Raw genomic sequence first — 24,615 nt, 5'->3', positions numbered from 1 at the left:
GTGAGCTGATGATGATTATAGAACCAAGCAGTTGGATTTTTAAGGCCTGATACAAAATACTTTAAATAGGAACCTTGTATTGATCGAAACAGGGTGATCAGTAATTGGAGTAAGCTATTAACTTACCTCAGTTTCCAATCGGCAGGAATTCTACGTCGCCAACAGCTAAAGTACCAATAATTGATGCAGTTCGAATTCTCGGTCAAAATACGCAAAGACGTAAAAGAGAAATGTTGATATTTAAAATTTGTACCACGTAACTATCCAATGAGGTCAACTCGTATATTTATGGTCAATGTACTTCGCTGTACAAGCTTTCAATTCGTACGGTTTTAGGTTTAAGAGAAACCAAAACGCAAAATAAACTTGTCGCAAAAAATAGAAATGTATTAATATTAATACTAAGTAGATTTAGGTTAATATGTCTGAATGTACGAACGATTGGCCCCATTTATCTTTTCGTTATATTTTTGATATGCATTCGCGTTTTGGGTAGTCATAAAATTACTACTGAAAACTAATTTCCGTTACAAAAGATGGTTAAAGATCAGTTTCACTGTTAAATTCGAATAAAGAACTACATAGAGATTACCATATTAATCACCTATTTACAATTTAATTAATAAGATCAACGAACATTTTTGTTTTGAATAAAAACATGACATCCAAAGAGAGCAACATTACGTAATGTGTTTAGATTGTGGTCAATCATGGCAAAGATTATTTTATTTAAAGATAAAAAACGTACAAAGAGGTTTTTGAAGGAAGAATTCTCGTCATACCTGATTGTTATGTTGTATCATTCTAGTCTAGATTCTAGATAACTCTCATAAAAATCATATTAATGAATAAATATACAAAACGAAGTGACTCATGAATATGGATATCCCGTAAGAAAGTTATTATATCTGCCAAAATGAAATTTTCAACACAATCTTTAACGCATGGCACATCTGTTTATGTATAATCTATGACATGCTTTGGTATCATACGTAACACGCGTACCGCTTTCGCGTACTACGCCCTGCCGCGCCGTACCGTGTCGCGACACGCTCGCCTCACCATCGCCATCGTTCCACAGATTGGTGACTCCCGCGCGCTACTTCGTTCCATTCCATTCACATTCACTCGCCGTTTAGCATTCGTTCGTGTTGTGTGTTTCGTAACGTTTGTTATCCGTCCAACTTTTCTTTGAGCGCGAGTGATATTTTTGTAAAAATGGCAAGATTCGCTTTAATTGTTCCTGTAGTTTTATTTGCATTTTTCGCACATGATGGTGAGTATGACTAATGCATTTACTATAATACCGTTTGAGTTTTACGCAACTAAAGTAAATGCGCAAAATCTTATTGATACTTTGTGTTTGTTATTTTGGTTTAAAGAATTTGCATATCAGTAGTCAATATATTTATGTATCTTATACTCTTGTAACTTCGAATAAACGTTGGTTTAGGTAAATATTTATTTACATTTTGCTTATAAATGTTTTATTTTTAAGTGATAGCTACTATAATATTGTGAGCATTATGCGGCCAAGGCGAAACTGACATTATGAAACCGCCACAACCTGTTTAGGAATCCAAAACATCACACATGCGGTTGCTTATTTTTATTAAACGGTTTAAACGGCTCAATTTTAAAATAATCTTGAATTCAACTGCATATTAAGTTTACGTGCTGGTGCTTTTAAATTATATTTCTCGCATTTCCCTTTAACGGTACTCGAAATAGAAGATGCTCTTTTCATCTTACTAATATTATAAACACGAATGTTTAGATGGATGGATGAATGTTTGAAGTATTTCCAGAAGGACTGTATGGATCTCGAAATTTGGCATAATTAAGTTTTTTTTAATTCCGCGCAGACGGAGTCGCTAGCGAAAGCTAGTCAATGTATAAACTGTAAGACGTAACGATAGGAGATGATGTTTTTATAGAATTTATGTTTCTTATTTATGTTCACCCCTTAAAGGTTGATACCTAAACCACTGGTGAGAAAGGTAAAATTTTGGTATAGTGCTCTGAAGACACCAGAGAATGTTTGTGTCTCAAATATCTAAAAATTGTCTGCCTATAAATTTAAAATTAAAAAATTGCAATGTAACTGAATTCTTCTTATGAGTATTATCGTAATTGTCACATTCAACGCTTCAGTCCAGCTTGTAAATAAATATTATCGACTCACAAAAAAATGATTCGCCTTTAAATTTCTTATCACAGCTTACGTTTGTGATTTGTTTACACAGCTGTCTGCGGTAACCAATAAATGTCATTGCGGTTATCCACTGAATAGGTGCGAAGCCTTATTTAACCGCAATATTCAACTGCAATTTGAAGCTTTGAAATATTACATTGGTCACTACTTTACTATATTATAAATAATATGCAAATAATTAATAGAGTATTCTGTTATGAATCATTTTAGACCAGGTATTCTTATTTTGTCTCAAGAGCTCTGTAAAAAAACCGCCACCGACTTAACGTGGCCTTAAGAGGTGTCTCCATTTTCCTTTAAATAAACTAAAATGTACTTTGTAATTTGCATAAATAAAACGTTCTTTTCAAGTGAGTCAATGTTACCTACTGACTTGCGTCGTCACGTTTAAAACGATAGCGGATGCAAACACCTACTCTCGCGACATAAATCTGTGTTACTCGTAAAATAGTTGTAAAACAGCTGATTGTAGCATGACCTATTTTTAAAAATATCACAAGGTTTGAATTTTATAATGAACGCAGATTTTAAAACGCATTCTTTGATATCAAATAGGACTGGAATAGTGTAATTTCCGGTTGATTTAGAATTTTCCTCTGTGTGTTGCCACCGAGAAAATTAATATACAATACTAGCTGTTGCCCGCGACTCCGTCTAAGCGGGATTATAAAATAGATAGTAGCCGATTCTCAGACCTACTCAATATACTCACACAATTACATGAGAATCGGTCAAGTCGTTTCGGAGGAGTACGGGAACGAAAATTGTGACACGAGAATTTTATATATCAGATTAAGATATCTCTGTTTATTAAAAAGAGAGATGAGAATGTGTATTTTATATGTGTTACGACAATAGAAATCCAAGGTTAAAGAAAAGACAAGATGAAAGATATGTAACTACTAGGTGACGCCCGCAACTCCGTCCTCGCGGAATTAGAAAACAACTTAATTAGTAGCCTATGTCTTCTAGACTATGTTTTACATCTATATCAAATTTCAGCCATATCCATGCAGCCGTTCTCGAGATAACTTCAAACAAACATCCATCCATCTTTCTATGCATCTAAACATTCGCATTAATATTAGAAAGATTATACAAAAGCCGAGTGTTTTTGTTGTATACTGAACCCATTGATTAATACCTAAGCTTACTTTTCATCGAATTATTTTTGATATAATCATTCACTAGCATAATTGACCTTTGATTTTCGAAAAATGAAAAAAGAAAAACAATGTAAATGTTTTTCAGTAAGTAAGTAAAATAAGTTTACCAGTAGTAAATAAAAGTTACAACAGTTAAAACAGTAATTAAAAGTCTTACGTCATACGATATTAAAATTGTTGTCGGGTTAGAATAAGACGTGGAAACGTGCCAAAAGAAAAGGGACGTTGTATCATATGGGACGGTATCTATCCCTAAAATATCTTAACAGGGGGACAGTTTCAAGGTTTTTGCCATCGCGACGGCTTATCATCTTACTAATATTATAAATGCGTTCATATGGATGGGAATTTGTTATGAGGTATCTTCAGAACAGCAAAACATATCTCGCTTTAATTTGATGTAAAAGATAGTCTGAAAGAACACGTAGGCTGCTAATTAAGTCTTTTCAATTGTGTGAATGGAGTCGCAGGCGACTGCTAGATTTAAGTTACCTACTATTTTTTTAATTTTGAATTTGATCATTTTAACTATTAGGTTATACAAAAAATAATGACAATAAAAATCCTTCGAATTTTAAAAGATTTTAATAAAATAGGAAGAAATCTAGTAAACTTCAACGCAATGCCATCTTGATATATCAATAAATCTTTTTAAATTAAAAGAAAAATAACATATTATGACCTTTTTGAGTATCTCGTACTAGAGTTCGTTACCCTATTAATGTTTTTTATTAACGACATTTGCAAAATAAACAATAGTCATGTCACTTATCCAAACGATAGATAAATGGGTATCAATTCTTTATCATGAATAAAATTTTGAGTGCATAATAAAAATAAATTAGCTATAAATTAGATAATGCAACTAAAAAGCGATTATCACATGATAACGATATCTTGTATGCAACCCGCATATTATATTTTATAAAGGCAAGTCTCCCAATGAGATTCAATTGTACCATAGAAAATTACAATATTGATTGATTAGTCACTATTGTTAAAAGTATTGGACATGCGTTGACTTTATCATTATTTACATCTTCACGCTTCGTTAACGGGGGAGTGTTAATATATATCATTGTACCAATAGGGATTTTTTCTTTTGATCTGTTAATGATTAAGATCCAAATCTATATGTATATGTATAAAACAATCTACATCCTTGTCATTATGTTTGATTAAACGAGTATTTTGGTTTTAGAAACCGACGGTAAATATATTGTTGCTAATATTATAAATAAAATGTTTAGATAGATTATTATTATAGATAGATTAGATAGATTTTGCGCGGATGCAGCCGCGGGCTAATACTAGTAAATCATAACACACACCAAATTAACTTGCCCCACGTCTATTTCAAAGCGGAAAAAATTACTGACCACTTTAATTAATAGCGTGAATTCCCATTGGAAAAATATGAACTTCTAAATATTCATGGCATTTAAAAATTAGCTGAAATATGTCGACAATTGACAAAGATGTTATTTGGTAATAAAATACAAGAAATAATGTTGATGTAAAATCAACAATCTCATAGATAAAGACAACGCTAGCTAGTTTTTGGTAAATATTAAATTGTTTCATCTATGCTTAGTCATAATACGTCGATCCCCACACCCACAATATAAGCTTAGTTAATTCTAATTAACAACATAAATAGGTAAGGGTTTAATTACTCTAAAGCCATGACCTGTATCACACGATATGAGGTCAAGACCACATGTTCTATTAGGCAAGAACTACTCATGAGAAGCATTTGCCATATTAAAAGGGATATCCTTAACCGCTAGTCGATGGACTTTCGACCTTTATATAGATGCTGATAATTAAAGAAATACAAGTAAAACCTGTTCACTTTATATTTTTTATCTGAGAGGATTTAAGATAAGAATGTATTTACTCAAGGCATTCACGAGACTAATGTTAGATAACGTAATTTTAATATCTTTTCTAAGGATCTTAAAATGCTTTCACATATTTTAGGTTTTGTTAGGGATAGATTATACTATCTTAAAATACAATATTTTACATACATTTTAATATAATCTGTTAATATTGTAGTCATGCGTATTTTTACTAATTGTCGCCCTCGGCTTTATCCGCATGGAATTAAGAAAACTTAAAAAGTAGTAAATGTGTTCATCCAGATTATGTTCTGCATCTGTGTCAAATTTAATCGAGATCCGTTGAACCGCTCCGAATATACTTTCTATACATCCATCTTGCAATCCATACATCTAAATCGCATCTACAATATAAGTAAGATTAATATATACAGACGTGGTCTTGTACGGAGACAAATTAAGCAAGTACGGAAAAAAATTAACTACAGAACTTGTTATAAAGAAATGATGTCTCCAGACAACGGAAGTTGAACAATTGCCCTTTTGATAGTCAGCATAGAGATGTAATCGAATTAATAAAATTAAATCGAAAACCAGACCCCTCGGTAAACATGGCATCGTTAACTGAAGAATTGATCGAAGACGTATTTATGTTTTTTATAATCTCGACGACTAAAATAATTTCAATCGGATTTGAACCTAGCTGCTATAGCAATAAGCTTTAAAATCCCATTTTAAATTATGTATCCTCTTTGCATTAAAATGGAACATAGACGTTATAGTGTAGGTTGTATGCAATGAAACTTTGTAATAATATGTAGAGATAAGGTAAGGCGTAGTTAAGGTAGAGTGACTAACACATTGCTTATTTACCTACATTTATGCAACATAGCTTTTGCCCGAGCTCCGGGAGCGCGGATTTAAAAAAATTGTAGTTTTTGTGTTCTTCCAGATGATGTTCTACATCTATGCCAAATTTTACCGAAATCCGTTAAGCCGTTCTGGAGGTAAAGGCACAATCATCTCAGTAAGATATTAATAAGATGTCGCCTCAAATACAGTGAATTGCAATTCAGTATTTTACGTTACGTAACGTAAGAGCGTCGGTGGCTCAGGGGTCAAGCACTTGACTTGCAATCTGCAGGTCCTGGGTTTGGATCACGCCATGTACAATGTGTTTTTCGATTTCCGATTTACATATGTACATTTATTCCACGTTCTTACGGTGAAGGAAAACATCGTGATGCAACCTGCACATATCTAAGAAGACATTAAAAGATATGTGTGAAGTCAACCAACCCGCACTGGGCCAGCGTAGTTGACTATGGCCTAATCACCCTTAACTTAGGGTAGGCTCCGAGCCCCTCGGTGGCGACGTATAGTGAGCTGATGATGATGATCATGATTTTACGTTACAATAGCGTTAGAACAGCAGTTAAAACTATCGAATACCTCCTTAAATCAACCAAACTACAAAAGTATTCGCGTATTGGAAGTAAACTACCTCTTGTCTACATCGAATGTTTAACTACGTAATTAGATATGGGCATTGAATCTCATTTAGCAAACATTATTAGCTATTCTTGCAATTGTTCAATTCACATCTTTCAATTGGAATTTTTTGCTCATTGTTCGCAACAATCAGACATAATTAAAATAAAATCCGGTTTTTTTTTTCGGCGTATAAATGGAAATTTCACACGATTAAGAAGCACAAGATTTTCTTGAAACGAAAAACAAATCATTATACGATTTAACTATAAGGATAATACTAAAAATATCAAGGAAAAAATAACACTAAAGTAATCTAACTAGTATTAACTTTGCATAAAATTAAATTTGCATAAAAAAACCTGACAACTTTATTTATTTTACGTACCTTAAAAATAAATTCAATTTTAAATTTTTCCACGCTTTTTGATAATTTTATTCTTACACTAATTATCGCCGCGACTCCATACACGCGGACAAACATAAAATTAGTAGCCTATGTGATCTTCCAGGCTATGTTCTACACCTATACCAAATCTTAGCTAGATCCATGCAGCCGTTCTGGTGATATCTTCAAACAATCGCATTTATAATACTATTGCGATACGATAGTACGTTTTTTGTACGTACTGTTGAATGTCTTATGATTTTAATGCTTTGATCTAATAGTGTTATTATTTTATTTGACGGACCTTATAACCTTAGCAATGGCACAATATAATTCATAATGTACTTTACCTAAGAATGTAGTCATGACCCCATTTATGTACTTAAAGCAATCATTAATCAAGACGTGTAGGGCTTCAGTACAATCGGTACCGCGAAGCACCAATTTTGCTAAAAGAATACTATAATGTATAAGCTTTAGGGCAATAAACAACCTCCTAGCAAGTACCTACATAACTTATTACATGTAATATAAACTACTTAATTCCGTGGGCATAACCTGTTTAGCCATTGCCATCTTACTATTATAAATGCGAATGTTTGTTTCGAATGAAACGGCTCAACGGATCTCGTTGAAATTTGGTACACATGTAGAACATAGTTTGAAAGAACACATTATTTTTTTTATTTATTTATAAACAAGGAACAATATACACATTACAATTAAAGTATCTATAAACCCATTGCGAGTTTGTCCAGACACTTTTGTACTACGCTATGAAATAAAACAGTAGATTAATTTTTGTTTTTGTTTACAGCAAATAAGTGAGCTCACTCATACATAGGCTACATATTAAGTTTTTTAATCCGGCGGGTGACAGCTATCGTCTAATGCATTTTTAATCATTTATACCAGTAGTGACCAAGCCCTTTGATAGTGTCAAAACTGGAATTGGAAAATCATCCAATATAAATGTCAAAACAGGAATATCGAGATATTAAGCGGACCTGTATCAAAACAGCATCGTTTATATTATTCAAGTAACACATTTTTAAGATATAAAAATAGGATTATTTGCTTAGTTTATTTCAACTTATGAGTTTGGCTTCGAACCAAGATATTTCGAAACATATAATAGCGAAAGATAAAGAGAATTGCTAATAGCACGTTGACGTTGTTTATTTTGCTTTCATGTGACATTATCACAGTGTGTTTTCATTACCAAAACACGTGTGCATAAATAAATTATTATCTTTATTTTAAACAGAACAAATTATCTCATAATTTACTATAAAATATGATTGTAAGAATCTTTTTTCAACGCCATCTAACTTTCAAAGAGTATATTATTTCAAGGTCAATTCACAGATATTACATACACGGTCCTTACATGTACATGCTAATACCTAAAGAATCACAATAGATTGATTTAACGTGTCGAGAATACGAAAGGAAAACATCGAACAATATATGTCGTGCTACGACTAACCATTTCCACCCACATATATGCGATTTCATCCATACATTCTAACCTTCTCAAGAACTATTGCTATCCCTTTTTATTCTCTTTGAGAACATGGAGATAGTGAATATATTTGTACAGATGTGTTGCTAGTGTAAAACTAATTCTTAGAAAAGATTTATACTATTTAATTAGCATATCCATCCCAATGTTATCTTCGTAAATTCATTGAGCATTTCTTCAAGTTTTTTCTGCAATTTAAATTGTAAGTTGATAATAATAGAGTAATCATTTTATCAAAAACATGTGGTATATGAGCGGAATTTATTTATTTTATCTTAATACAACCTATAAATTAATCCATTCTCACACGTCCTTGAAAATAATGGTGTACACAACATGGTTTTTGGTTGAGGCCTATTCAAAATAAACACGGTGATGCTTACGGACGTTTGCCTTGGAAACCATGGCCAAACTAATTAGTTTTAGTATGCCATCCTTTATTATTATAATCATAGTTTTCAGTGCCTTTTTAAAATTCTGACTACATTTTTCTGATGATACAGAATTAAAAAAAGATAAATATGTCACATATCAAAAATGATTAAACATATAACAAAAACTAGTCAGTTTTTTATAGTCATAAAAAACTTCTACTTAACTGGCAATATTAAAAATTATTAGGTATGTTAACTAAAGTATTTCATCCAAAACTAATGTAGAAGCTTTTTTATTGTATATGTAAGATAATCAAAACATTAACCGTTGATATCTGAGACTAAAATCTCTGTACAATACAAATATTGTGATCCCTTTCGTTTTCTTTGTTAAAACAGAGATAGCAATATATTTTAAACAGGGGTTTTGGTCTTAGAAATACGGTACTGGCCACGCCTAAGCTGTAACAGTTTTCGCATTAGTTATAATCAACGAATTTATAGGTGTGGTCATAAAAATAGTATTACTATGCCATTATGGTGATATATAGTGGGTATCCCCTATCCATAATTAACGACTCCGTAACACGATAGCTTAAAGCTGATTAAACAACACTTAGTAAGTTCCTTTAGGCCTATTTCTTTATTGGATAAGAAGTCTTAAGATTGTATTAAGAAATTAAAAAACCTTAATCCAATTCTTGATTTGCAAGTTTTATTCGTTGGGACAAATTATAATACTATTTTCGTTTACGTCAAAACGTCTACATACATAACCTATTAGATCTTTTGCATAACAACAATAAAAACTTCTATAGAATATATTACAAACAACTCAACAAAACAACAATTTATATTCATCACCATCAGCTCACTACATGTCCCCACTACGGGGCTGGGAGCATAACCTGAGTTAGGGGTGACTAGGCTTTAGTCAACCACGCTGGTCCAGTGCGTTTTGGTTGACTACATATACATGTACATATCTTTGAATTCCTTCGCAGATATACAGGTTGTATTACGACGTTTTCCTTAGCCGTCATAACATCATAAATGTATATATGTAAATCGTGTAAATTGAAAAACACATTGGTACGAAGCGGGATACGAACCCAGGACCTGCAGTTTACAAATCAAGTGCTTAACCCCTAATCCCTCGATGCTCTCGCATAATGTATATTGCAAGCTCGTAATAAATATAATATCTGGCAATATAATATCTTTTATGAAGCGACATTAAGGGTAAGAGAGTCGACAATTTGGCGCCATCGAATATTATTATTTTGGCTGTTCTTATGTATCTTATATATGCATATAAAATTCTCGTGTCACAGTGTTACTTAATTGTTAAAAGTAAAATGTTACCAGGATGCCTAATCCTCTTTCACTTCTTACCCTTTTTCTTATAAGGAAATGATAGAAAGTGGAACTGGATTTTTGGATGAGGGGATGCATGGGAAGGGAAAATATTCTCTTTCTGTGTATCCCCTTCTCCGTCGATTATAGGTAGGCAACGCATCAGCAATTGGGGATGTCTATAGGCAGCGGTCCCTTCACTGTTTCAGCGATTTCAGGTGGCCGTTCGTTCGTTTGTCACCTTATATTATAAAAAAAACCCATACTTCTCCGAATTGACCGATTTTTATTAAATTTTATATGCATATTCAGTAGGTCTGAGTATCGGCTACTATCTATTTTTTAATCCTGCGCGGACGAAGTCGCGTGTGTAAGCTAGTAAACAGCATTTATTAGAATCACAGGGTACTACATTATTATTATAGATAATATAATTTTAATGATAATGGTAAAAAAAACGTGATATCTTATCTTATCTAAGCTTTTAAGCTATTTATAAATAAACATCAATTTTGATAGGTGAATAATGAGTCCATTATATGATAACTGCACATGCTCGCAATCCAAATAAATATTTTTGTAACAGATAGCAACTAATTTTCGATTTAAAGTAAATATATGAATATTTCCCTACTTAAGGAAAGTAAGTTAAGGTTTTCATTTAAAAATGGTAAATAAAAAAATTATGTTATTTTGCATTTAATTTCCTTATTTATGTAATCTGATTGAAACATTCTATATGACCGTATTTACTTGTCACAGTTAGTTCCTGGGTATTGAAAACATTTTAACATACATTGATACTTTTTACTGTATGTCAACTCGTGCATATCTTACAAAAAAGGCCATGGACGTTAAACAATCGTAAAAACCACAATCGTAAACATTGAATCGATTGAAATGTGCAGAACAGAAATATGCACAAAAACTTTGCAGTCATATTCCATTGTGGTTGACCACCGTACCGTGTCTGTACTAGGAACGAACCACTGGTTCCCGTAGCAAAGAGCCTTGAATATTTATACCAAAAAACCTTGATTTTTACGTTTATCTTTCCGTGAGAATAATAAATATTTTATTTACATTTATTTTAATAAAAACGTTTTAATGTGATATTAATTCATAAATCTTCTTTTTACTCTTTCTTTTTTACAGCAGGGATAGAAATAGAAGGTTATGACAATTTTTCGGTAGAGTGCTCAGCTCAGTCATGGATGCAAAAACTTGCAACTTGTCGTATTAATATTCTGTTACGAAACGCATAGAATTGAAAAAGGTCTTAGTTTTACTTGTATCCAATATCAGGAGATGAGATAAAACTTGTGTATTGTATAGTGTACTTTGTAAAACAAGGGTATATAAATCGGTGGGCATAAACCAAACCAAATAATGACAGCTCACTAGCGCCCCCCTGTCAACGTCCTAAAACTGTCACACGATCCTTTTCCTGTCATGTCATGTTTTTCCTTTTATGTCATTTTCTATGTCCATGTATGTTTTACCTATTTTAGCAGCGCTTTTCTCATCGTTTTAGATATCCTTGTTACTATGGATTATGTAAACTATAGAGTTTAGTAGATAGATATTTTAAAACTGTACTGCTGTTTGATGGAAACTATGTCTTGATACTATTTCAACACAAAGTTAAGTAATGTAGATGACATAACATCTACATATCCCTTTAAATCTATGACAATGTTCTGTTTGCTATTCAATTATAAACTTTAAGATGGATGCACAAGCAACTATTATAGCTCGTCTTGTCTTATGCGTAAATAAATCTTTATGGGTTTTATTTCAACATAAATCAACTTTCGTACTGTTTGAAAGGTTTGAAGGTTGTTTGGGTACATCGTTGTTGATGCGAAGCGTTAGAACTTGTGAAGAGATGTCGTAACGATGTTGCGCAATAAATGTGTTTTCATTTGAGTACTCGGTTATGTATTAACCTACTACATTGATTGCATGTAACATATAAGTACATTGAATTGTAATCATATTTGCCAGATGACTGTAAGCATTTTCTGTCCTCGTAGACGTTTATTTATAATCAATTTAAATTTCAAACTCCGTAACACGCAGCAATCACGGAAATCTCCTTGTTTAAGGAGATTTCCGCACGCCTCATCGACGCCTCAGGGGATCCAAGGGCTGGCGCGCATTTCGGCCAAAGGTTGAGCCTGGCCATCCAACGGGGAAATGCCGCCAGCCTCTTGGGAAAACTACCGTGCGACCGCAGCGATTTGGGGTCGATTTTTATATTATTTAGTTTTATTTTTAGTTTGGCTTAGTTTTAGTATATAGTTTATAGTATTATTTTGGTAGTTTAATTATTATAATTAGTCATTTAATTACTTATTTTAAATTTATTACATTAATAAATACGAACTATTTAACTCCGTAACATATATAAATTTAATTAACTAAATTATATTCATTTTCAACGCTGGGAAAAAGTGTGTATATTAATTCTCAGACACTGTTCACTGTATTGTACTTAAACACATTTTAAACATTTCTGTACTATTTAAATCTCATAATAATCGCAACAAACATAAAATAACCAAAAGAGTGAGTATTTTCATGATACTGCAAAGAAGTATACGATTTGAATGACAACTCACTTACCTAAATCTTCAAATCGTCTAGGCGATATGTCACAAACGAACGGTCATACATTGTCACGTAAACTTCTGTCAATCTAACTAATGTTATAAATGCGAAAATTTGTATGTATAGATGGATGTTTGTTATAAGGTATCTCCAGAACGGCAAAACGAATCTCGCTGAAATTTGACACAGATGTAGAACATAGTCTGGAAGAACAAATCGACTATTTTTTTATCGCGACATCTATAAATCACTTGAAGTAACTCGCATGCAAACTACTCGCACGTGGCGGTAACTAACTACAGGCATGTGTCAACAAGTAGATGGCAGATTTGATATTATGACAATAACAAACATGAAAGTGGAGGGATAGGACGAGGAAGGCTACGAAACCGAACTACGGATGTTTTCATATGTATGTCTTGAAAGTAACAGGCACGCAAGGAAACAAATGTTTTCGCATTATAGCAGTGACAAGCACATGGCAGTTCGTACTCAATTTTACAGGCATGTTTACTCTTTGCCTAACATTAAACACAACGTTATTGTTTTGTTTCACAGCTGATGCAGTCCGGTGTTGGACATGTTCTTCAGACCTGAACCCGCTCTGCAATGACCCCTTCCTGGTGAGCCAGTCAGAGAACTCGTATCTCTTCCGCCTTGAAAACTGCGACGCGACCTCCGCCGTGTCCTACCCCTACCTCACATCTTCAATCTCCGCTTGCAAGAAGCAGAAGAAATTCGGTGAGTTTTTTTTTTGGTTCCTTAAAGTTTGGAAATTTTTCGATTCAACAGAATATAGCTAAGTTATACTTATATTTCCAGTAAGTACGGATTAATAAACCAATATCGGGTATGTTGGTAATACAAATTAATTGTTACAAACCAAAAAAAATCAATGTAGTAAATGTACAAGTCCGAAAATCTATGCAAACTTGTCGAGGAACGTTAAGAAAAGCTACGACGGAAAACTACAATGTAGTGATGATACATAGACACGAAGTATTTTTTCTTTGAACAAATTAAACAGATTAACCCACGTTCCAGTGGATTATTTTAACCTGTAAATTGTTAACCACTTAGGTAATTACGAGGCGACTAATCACACAGACACGGCTAATAGAAACTACGTCTTAACGTCACTATGTTTAAAATTAATTGTCTTCATACAATTTACCCATTATTTACGAGTCATGGCTGCAAAGAACCTTGCAGTAGTTATCGGATAATTCACGTTTTTTAAATTCATATAATTAAAAATAAAAATAGGGTGGACGTTAAACGATAATTTGATTACTTAAAATTAATTAGGTTTCATTTCCTACATTTGATAACGGAAGTTCATATTAATTCTCTAAAGACAACTTAGCCTAACCTAAAAATATTTATTACCTGTGGTCACATGATATGAACAAACATTAGTTCAACTTTGAGTCAACGAATTAACTATATAAAATATCATATAACAATGTTAAATGAGAATATATCAGTTACTCCGTTTAACTTTATAATGTACAAACCTACGCATTTTCATTTGATCCAGTTTGTTCCAGTTCAAACCTGGCAAATATATCTATGGTTAATAATCTTTTATTTAGATTTCTCAAACTAAATCTCTACTAAGGCAGTCATTTAAGCCCTTGACCCTTTAGACACAGATTCGATAGCTTTCGCTATCGCAAAAGTGAAAGCCTGTCATTCCGAGCAAGGTGTAAACTGCTTTAAAATATTTTAATTACTGTCGTAGTAATATTGGGAGCAATTGCAACTTTATTTACTTGAAGAACATATAACGATGACTTATGTTTTTAATAGCAAAAGAATTTAATAGAAATCGGCCTCGTAGTTTATAAGTTTATTCGTCATATACTAAATAAAAATAACTAGTATTTCTTCTGAAAAACATGATATTAAATTCTTATCATTAGACCATAACGTAATAAATGACTTAAGTTACTAACTAAATCTACGCAAATTAATATCTAAAGCAAATCGTAAAACTCTCGACAGTATGAGTACAGTATGATCCAAATTTATTTCATATTTTGATAATCTTCTTTCGTGTTTCAGTGCACGGTGCTTTGGTCATATCGCGTGGCTGCACATGGAAACGTAAGGACGATTACACGAACACCTGTCCCAGTACATCGACGTCAGCCAACGAGGTGACCTCTTTCTGCGAGACTTGTGACTACGATGGTTGTAATGGAGCTGCTGCTATCTCTAAGACTATCGCTTTAGTTCTCGCACCACTCGGTCTATTGCTCTTTAAGTAACAGTAAAATTACAGTGTTAATATGGGACCATATACCATTACGATGCACCCACCGTTCAAGGCCTAAGGAAATAGTAAACATAAAGCGAAAAGAGAAACCGCCTTATCACCATAAAATCGACTTGAAACATTTTTACTAAAACATATTGTAACTCTGCTTTTCAAATACACTTATATGTACAAGTGCTTTAAAACTGGCAACCCAAAGCTAATGCTTTTGACATAATCTGTTGTTACATGTTACATTTTTATATATTTTTTTTCTATTTTAATGTATTGCAAATCATTATATCTAAATATTTTAAAATATTTCACTTAAGATTGTTATTTAGGTCGCTAAGCAGATATTTCTATTCTAAACTCATAGATTTATATAAGCTGTTTTTAATTAATGTATGGTAACATTTTTGTTTAACTATTTTTGACAGTTTAATCTTTGCACTTCTATAGTTTTCTATTTACTACCAAATTGCTGAATACATATATGCAGATTTTGGTAATACCAAGAAATATTAAGAGAGACAAATTCTGTTATTTTTATCAATACGTAAAATATATAGATAACATTTATAACTAAAACAAAGACGGTTTTGATAAACATTTACGTTGATCGCGAAAAAAAGTTTCCAATACTAATTACGGCACAAATTGTATTAACTCTTATATGCATAATATACATCCGTCTTACTCTTGGTTAAGGATTTTTGTTTAGTTTATAATGTGCTATGTTAATTACTTGTAAATACGTTGCTTTTTTCATAATCATGTTTCTGGTAACCACCGTAGTATATAATGTATCTTTTAAAATATGTTGTCACTTTCTTAACACGTTAAACGCCACTCTGGCTACCGGTGACCGGATCCCTGCTTGCATTTAAGCGCCGCCAGTGACCTCATGAAGTTTTTTTATAATATTTGCGGAACCCAGCTACTGATTGAACGCCAAACTAGATATATTTTGAAGATTCGACATAACGCATCTATTTCAAGCAAAAAGTTTTTTAGTGATTCTTCTATTTGTACTATGGCGTTAAACGTGTTTATATGTAAGCGTAGTAAATAATATGGATGTAGTATTAATATTTTTTCATTTAATATCTTACGCTAAATTGGTGCATTGTTTTAAGTACAAAGTTAATTTTTAAATTGTGGATTTGAATAAATTAAGTCACTAATAATTTTTGTTTTATTATACGTATGAAGTAAAGGAACATCCGATCACGATTAAGTCTGCTGTAATGAGATAAAATAATAAAATTCTGTATTGTTTTTTTTTAATAAATACCCCTTTCAATCCTTTAATGATTATGTTCCGCGTTATTAAGGCTTCGCGGAATAAAGATTGAGGCAAGATAATTTAATTGAAGTACATTGTAAATATAGAATATTTAAACAAGATCTGGAAAATTCAAGGTCAAATCTACGGATCACGATCCGCAACTCACGATTCGATTACGACTACGTTGTCGTTTTCCAAGGTACTGAGAAGTGTACAAACATTCAAAGTTTTAAGAAACCTTCGTTGTAATTAATACGAATTGACTCGAAATATTTTACCATTCTGTAAGTTCATCAACAGAAAAACTACTTACGAGTAAACTAAATACCCAATTCCCTTTAGCTGATTAAATATTGTATAACAAAATGTTGTATTTAACTGAACCCACTTCTGACTTGATTAATTAAATTAAACAAGTGACATATAAACAAAGCTATTGAAAATGCTTGATTCTGTTATCGCTTGATGTTTAAAGGTCAAAATAAAAATAAAGCAACAGACAATCGAGAGTTGAATTTGTGTGTATAACGTATTTATAGTTTCATATTAAATAATGCACAAACGAAATCATTGAAATTTTTTTTTAATGCCCAGTGCTGCCATCAACAAAACTTTTTTTTAAGAGACATGAGCAGCGCCAGTCAATGATCAAGGCTAGGTCTAGAGGCGACAGCTATCATTAATATAATCTTATTTGAAGTCTGTATTTATATAACATTTAGTTTTTCATTCTAGAGCAGGCATCTACTGCTCTTACCCTGGCAACGCTCATATTATTCTCCAAAATCATTTTTTTAAATTCCAGATACATTATAAATGAATGAAGAAAAAAAGATAAAACAAATTTAAATAATTTTTATTTCATTACAACTGATTCATTTTATAACAAAATGCAATAATTTCAAAATAAATGTTTTATTGGACGGTTTTTTCAGTCTTATTCTACAAATTTGCAGTCATTTTTATACAACAATATTGTTATGTTTACAGCTATTCTAAATTTTGATTCTTAGCCATTGTAAATTGATTTGTTATGGTTAAGACAATTAATATTCATGCCTTTAATTATAAAAAAGAAACTCAGTATACTTCAACTGATAGTTAAACCTAGTAAAATATATTTGTAGAAGAAATGAGTTAAGCTACGATTTATTTAAAAAAAATCCTTAACCTATAACTTAGTTATGTATTTAATAAGTTGCTATTTATTTTTGTGACTAAAAAATTTTAAACAATGATCATATTAAGTTATGTAACTTGTCATCATAGAAATACACTGCATTATTTTCTAAATAAACAGTAAAGTATTTCATTTGGTAAATTAAAAACATACTTTTTTAATTCAGAGGAAGAAAGCTTTTGTGCTAAGAATGATATGTATTGGAAATGTCATTATAATTTTTTAATTGACATTCCATAATTTTCTTTTATAAAAGGATTTATTTTCTTTGCGGCCTGTAGTATTTTATCACTATATTCACTGGGATTACCCTGAAATTTATTAAAATGAAATGTTTCGCTGCCAAAAGGTTTTCCTTCTTCCAACGGTTACTTTTGTATGTCAAGTTTGTAAATGAGATTCAAATTTATTCTGAACTATAAAATTGTGCTTGTGCAAATCAAGAAATACTTATTGTTAATCTTAACAAACTTGCCAAAGTGAATATTAAGAGAGGAACAGGGCCAAACAGTGATGATGAGTTACAACCATCCTTACTATTACAGGTGCAGTATTCTATAAAGATATTATATGTTCCAGTTCTCATCAGACAAAATCTTTCATCACCCATGATTCCAACATCACCCAAATATGCACAGTCTCTGAAATAGCGCCATTCACCGTTCACTGAAAGTAAAGAAGAAAAAAATATTTTACAGCCAGTGGTGCACTATTTTATTAACGTATTTAATATGAGATAATTTTTATAGAGGAAGCCAAATATATAGTTGACTGTTAACCTTTTTGTCGAATTTTTCGGCACATGGTAGATTTCACGCCCGGTAAATGGGCAAGTCCTTTCTCTTCCTTACAATCTGTTATTGGAACAGTGCTGTTATCAAATGGATCTGCGCATTTTGGATCATTACTTGATCGACAATTCCAACATTTTATACAGTAACCTAGAAAGTTTTAATTTAAGTTAAAAACGAGTTTTTGGGCGTGACTCAAGGGCTAGTAAACAATATCACTACCATTGTTCACGCAGAAAATCACGATTAAAGTTATTGACCATTTTGATATAAGTAACATTTTCACGAAATTGTAAGCGTTTTATATTCTAAAGCGAAAATTATAATCTAATTCAAACACAGTTAAAGAAAACAAAAACTTAAACAAAACAATATCAAAACAGTAACGTTTCTTTCCGTTGGTTTCTGTTTCTGATTGACGTTTATTATCTCTTTCGGTCATAGAGTAGAAAAAAAAATTATTCGTTAAACCCTAACTAGGTACCAGAATTGTGAAATGCCCAGAAAAATCAAAATTTTCTTTAAACTATGCAAAATTGGATAGATGAATCTAAAATATTCAAATAAAACAAATTAATTTTAAATTTTTAAATCTCCAAAGATTTTTGGATGATGAGTGGTAACATCATTTTGGGCGTGTTTCCAAGTGTTTCCGAAGTAAATAACTGTCATTTTATTGTTGATGTTTTCGTGTTTCTCGGATTCAAACTATACAAACAGTTAATTCTTCATAATGTCATACTTATATTTCTTGATGTTAATTAGTTTAATAAGAACAGGTTTGCATTATTAACCTTTACTTATCTTTAATTTTCTGACATATATTTCATACTTGATTTATTTTCAGCGTTCTGTGTAAGATGTTACCAATGTGCTTCATCACAAAATAAAGTAGAAGATACTTGTGGTGCATACAAAAAATTTGATGTTGATAGCCACATAGCGGTTGAATGTAACAGCGACGAATCCCACATGCCAGGATCTTTTTGTATGAAACTCACCCAACAAGGACCAAAAGGATTTATTTGTAAGTACTACTATATCACTTACATGTGACTAGCAAACATTAAAAAAGGTCTTTTGTAGCTGGGAAATGCGAATTTTAAACATACATCCTGAACTTGACTTTTTGAAAATTTGTAATGTTAGTCATGTTAGCTTCTAATTTACATGATAGTGCAAATTGGACAAATTAAGTTTTTGTGAAACAATGCAATCTTTTTTTGAGAGTATATACTAAGCTAAGCTTGATTTATTTTAAATTATTAACTTTATTAAAATTTCATATTTAGTTTTGAGTGGAAAAGTAATTGCAATTTAAATCGCACATAAGCTAGAAAGTTCAAGTAATTAGGTCAAATCCATTACAAGAATGCATAAAAACCTATATGTTAAAATCCTAATATGTCATACTTAAGAATTTCCAAACTATTTAAACTGTCTCTTTATTTTAATTCCTAAATAGCCATTGCCCAGGCTGTCAGCAGGGAATTAAAAAAAACTTAATTACTAGCCTATGTGTTCTCCCAGACTATGCCATATTTTAGCGGAATCCATTGAGCCATTCTGGAGATACTTTCTAGTAAACTTTCGCATTTATAATATTACTAAGATTGTTTTATTATTGTTTTTCAGGGGATGGTAGATGGCGTCAAGTTATAAGACGTTGTGCATCTGTTGCTGAAACGGGTGTGACAGGGGTCTGTAACTGGGGTGTTTACCCTAATGGTGTATATTGGGAGGAATGTTATTGCTCGGCAGATGAGTGTAATAGTGCTACTAATATGAAAACATCACTTATTGCTATGTCCAGTCTGTTGTCTGTGGTTTTTTATGTTAGTGGGATGTTAATATGATACAATCATTATATATTTTGTTTATGATATTAAACCTTATTGGATGTATACAAAATGACTGCTTTAAAAAACAAAAGATTTACTAAATATTTTAAAGCCAGTGATAGGTCTCCATGAAACCAATATTGTAGTGGTAACATATTTAGGATTAACATTATTTGAAATTCATATTGACTACAAATTTGACATTTTGAGTTTTAGTTTACTGTCTAAGCCAGAAAATCTTAATTTATGCAGATATCAATTCTTTATAAATAAATAACATAAATTGATTAAGGGAATATTTATACTTATTTTATTTTTACCGTTTTTGAGTTATTAATATGTATTTCATATATTATTTTATAATTTGTCAAGAATCTCAAGCTTTTATATTGTAAAGTTTGTAAAACGGAAGCATACTGTGACATACCATTATGTAAAAAGTTCTGTAGTATATAATATACAAGTAGTTTGTGCCTTAAGTTGTATTGACCTAAAACATTTATTATTATTCCGTCCATTTTTAAATCAATGCAATGCATCACTTTCATTTTAACTAAACAATATTAATATACATTTTACAAATATGTCGGCTACTTTTAATATAGTTAATGAAGAGAAGCTATATCATTGTCAATATAGATTAAAAACTTGAGAGCCTTAAAAAAACTAACGTAAGATAAGAACACTGTATAACCTAATAAGGATATTGGACCTGGTGGGCATAAATCAAATTAAATTATGATAGCACACCAGCGCCCTCCTGTCAACGTCAAAAGTCTTTATTCGTAGTATAGCTGTCATATGTTTTTTTTTTATATTTTCTATGTGTGTCTTACATGTTATCAGCCAGAACTAACCATGATAGCTTTTTTCACGGGACCAGATATTCTTGTTTTTTTACAGTTACATTTTTCCAATAAACTTTTTGATATTTTCAAATTGTTTCTTTTGATAGATGTTTATTAAGCTAAACTATCCCTAATATTAATATTTTTTTCTATGTAGGGAGCAATTTTAACACTAAACAATTATCTGTGACCTTGAGTTTTAATGTCATTTAAAAAGTTCAACTGACTAACCCATTGTGAAGAAAATTATATATCAAAACATCACTCTTCAAAAGCGATTTGGTAATTTAAACAATAAGTCGCAATTAAACGGACATACAAATATATTTCAAGAATAATCAAAGGCAAAAACAAGTAAAGAGTTAGAATTTTATATTAAAAAGCTGTACTGCGCCATCATGTGCCCTTCTCCTTAGCCTTGTATTTTATGTAAAGGATTAAGAAAACAATAGGAATATCACCAGGACTAATGCATAAGTTTTAATTAAATTTTGCTGTTAACTTTGTCAATGACATCTGATAAGCCGTTTGAACTGGCAAGCGCCTCAACGAAGTTTTCCTTCGTTTTAAACAACCTGCCCTCCTAATTTTGTTTGTATATTTAAGTACAAATAATCTTACTAATATTATTACGAATGTTTGGATGGATTTTTGTTTGATGGTATCTCTTGAACGGCTGTTTGAATCTTGCTTAAAGGCATAGACATAGAGCATTTTTTGGAAGGACACATAGGTTACTATTTTTTTTTATACCGCGCGGGCGACAGCCAGTATTATTATAAGGAGGAAAGATTTGTTTTCTTCTATGTATATAAACATCAAACAAAATTTAACAAACTTAAGCCAGATTTCTAATAATATATTTTCTTGTCTTTACACCAAGTGTTTTGTTACTAAAGAATATGTTTCCATTTAGAAAAGAAGAAAAAGGAAATGGAGTTTCGGAATTACGAAAGAACGGAAAAATTTAAATTTATTTACGGATACTCAGATATTGACACCCACACAAAAGACAATGCAGGGTACGACCCTTGCGTCATCGAAATAGATTTTATAGAACCCAACAGTTATTTATCTTATAAAAAGGAGCAATTCGTAATATTATATTAAAAATAAAATAATATATTTTGATAACTTTTGCCGATAAAAATTGTGAATAAATATAATCTTCTGAACTTGTTGTTTTGAGTTACGATGTATGGATAGATGGATGCATGTTTCATAGAAGGTATCTCCAGAGTGACTGAACGGTTTACCGTGAAATTCAGTATAAATGTATAGCATATGTAGAACACAATTAAGTTTTATTTTTTTAATCCACACGGACGAAGTCGCAGGCGATCGCTAGTAGTTTTTATAAATCTTTTGCGAGACGGAAAAAAATAGATCATTTTACTTACAAATACCGCCAAGAGGGCAATTTGCCCATTCAATGTTATTCAACAGGGTGGGCGGAGCACAACAAAAATAAATTATATTGAAGATATACACTTTATGCAATAAAAAATGCACAAAAAGATTTACCCTTAAAGCGAAGCTTTCGTCGGTTGTCGTCATACACCGTTAAACTTCGGATCGCTTCGAAAATAATCGCAAACTATGACGTGATTACTCTGTATGGTCAAGCCTTGTCTTACTCATGGGATGCGTCATATGCGAGAGTGAGTCAGACGTAGTTGCATTGTTGCTACGGCAGTGTATTTTCATACGTATTCCCGGTCGAGGCTTGATATTTTCCCGTAGGCTTCAGCTCGCTCGAGCCTTCAGTCGCCTGAAGGCTGTCGACCCGAATTCTTACAACTCCGCACTTTACTCTGCTATAAATGGAGTGATTAAGTAACCACTGTTCGAGCGATAATACAGAGGAGTGTTGTTAAAGATCTCGTTAATATAAGTGCTATGTAAATGTGTTTATATCAGTGTTAAGTTATAAATTAGAGAGAAATAATTATAAAATTAGTTGTTGTATGAAGACTATTTGATTTGAATTTGAGTAATGTAAGTATTATCTTTATAAATAATGTTATATTGATTGATGTTTGAATTACTTTGTTGAAGGACTAAAGTATGGAGATAAAGGTTATGACCCTAGTTCGTGGCCCTGGCTGAGAGAGACCGCCTCGTGTTACCTAACAGCCTCCAGAATAAATTACACTTCTTAATACTGCTTTCTACTTTCTTGGCTCTATGTTTTAATTAAGATTTTAATTAAACAAAATAGTTAAACGAAGTTTGTTTTTGGGTGAAACTCATAAGGTAAATTGAAGTACAAAAATATTGTTTGTTTTAAAGGAGGAAATATCCGTCAATAACATTACGAGGAGTATTAACAGGTTGCCAAATTATAAATTGTTTTAGTGTGTCACGTCGCAACGATCTCTTATTGCAGTCGTCCGTTTTTCAAAGTAAGTTCTGCTTTATTTTCTTGATTGCAATTCAAATAAGAAATACTCGTATAACTATAATTTGTATAAAATATGTCTACTACTCTAATCCTGGCTTGGTACAAAGATTCCAGTTGAACACAGAGTTGGGTAAGCAGAGATATAAATTCCTGAAGACACTTTATGCGAAGAAAAGATGTTTAGGTGAATAAATTAATGATTCTTAAATAATAAATAGATTGAGTAAGTAAGATTGAATGTGGAACGCTACACAGGTTGAGGAAGACAGGAAAAAAGTATAGTTGGATTTTGTGGAAGAGGATATGCGTAAGAAGAGAGTGAATTGAAATCTGACGGTTGATAGATATATGAAAAGACCCTCTGTAGAACATCACAATTCCAAAAAGGATATATTTAGAAAGTTACGCGTCGACAATACTTCTAAATAGATATGTTTCCTACTACTTTATCTTCTTTACTCTTTTAATTCAAACTCTTTTCTTAATTTTAATTAAAGTAGAATGTAGAGTCACCATCAGCCTACTATACGTGCACACTGAATGGCGCGGAGCCTACCCTAAGTTAGGGGTGACTGGGCCATAGTCAACCACCTGGTCCAGTGCGGGTTGACTTAACATATCTTTGAATTTCTTCTCAGATATGTGCAGGTTGCATCACGATGTTTTCCTTCGTATGAATGTAGAGTATTAAATCATAATTAAGGTGTATTTTGATTTATTGACCGCGGGACATTGGATAAGGAAAACGTATGAATATATCTCACAATACTCTATTCTGGAAACTAGCAATGATGAGACATCAATTGTATGTCTTTACAGTATAGACTACGGATTTTCTACGAATCGATATATTCAAATCAAATCATCACAAAATGTTTTCTAGTAGCCACTCATTGGCCGCTTTTATTCCAGATTTTCTATTTGTATGTTAATTTTTATTTATTTTTAATTGTTGTAGAGGTATTTTAGGTAATAACCTGAATAATAATCTCACTAATACTATAAATGCGTATGATGTATGTATAGAT

At 31.9% G+C, this 24,615-nt stretch overlaps 3 protein-coding genes across 3 annotated transcripts in view; all 3 read left to right on the top strand.

Annotated features, from left to right (window-relative positions):
• Positions 1-1,166: 1,166 nt before the first annotated feature.
• On the top strand, positions 1,167-16,416 carry LOC106126802 (uncharacterized). Its single transcript, NM_001312699.1, is given in 3 exon segments — positions 1,167-1,276; positions 13,531-13,713; positions 15,040-16,416. Coding segments are annotated over 3 exon segments (447 nt in total). The 5' UTR covers positions 1,167-1,218; the 3' UTR covers positions 15,246-16,416.
• A 2,730-nt stretch (positions 16,417-19,146) lies between these two features.
• LOC106126857 (uncharacterized) lies at positions 19,147-20,414 on the top strand. Its single transcript, XM_013324755.1, has 3 exons — positions 19,147-19,273; positions 19,342-19,521; positions 20,130-20,414. The coding sequence occupies exons 1-3, from the start codon at positions 19,228-19,230 to the stop codon at positions 20,348-20,350; spliced, it is 447 nt and encodes a 148-aa protein (XP_013180209.1). The 5' UTR covers positions 19,147-19,227; the 3' UTR covers positions 20,351-20,414.
• Positions 20,415-23,147: 2,733 nt separating this feature from the next.
• The window catches only part of LOC106126886 (probable G-protein coupled receptor CG31760), a 40,895-nt gene continuing 39,427 nt past the window's right edge, over positions 23,148-24,615 (top strand). The window contains exon 1 of the mRNA XM_013324790.1: positions 23,148-23,181. The gene's annotated coding sequence lies outside the window, so the exon portion shown is untranslated. The remainder of the gene's footprint in view (positions 23,182-24,615) is intronic.

The sequence above is a fragment of the Papilio xuthus genome, unplaced genomic scaffold (assembly GCF_000836235.2).
Source record: "Papilio xuthus unplaced genomic scaffold, Pxut_1.1 DF824992.1, whole genome shotgun sequence".
Classification (NCBI taxonomy): Eukaryota; Metazoa; Arthropoda; class Insecta; order Lepidoptera; family Papilionidae; genus Papilio; species Papilio xuthus.
The sequence above is the reverse complement of the archived record's forward strand: the minus strand, read 5'-3'. Positions and strand labels throughout refer to the sequence as shown.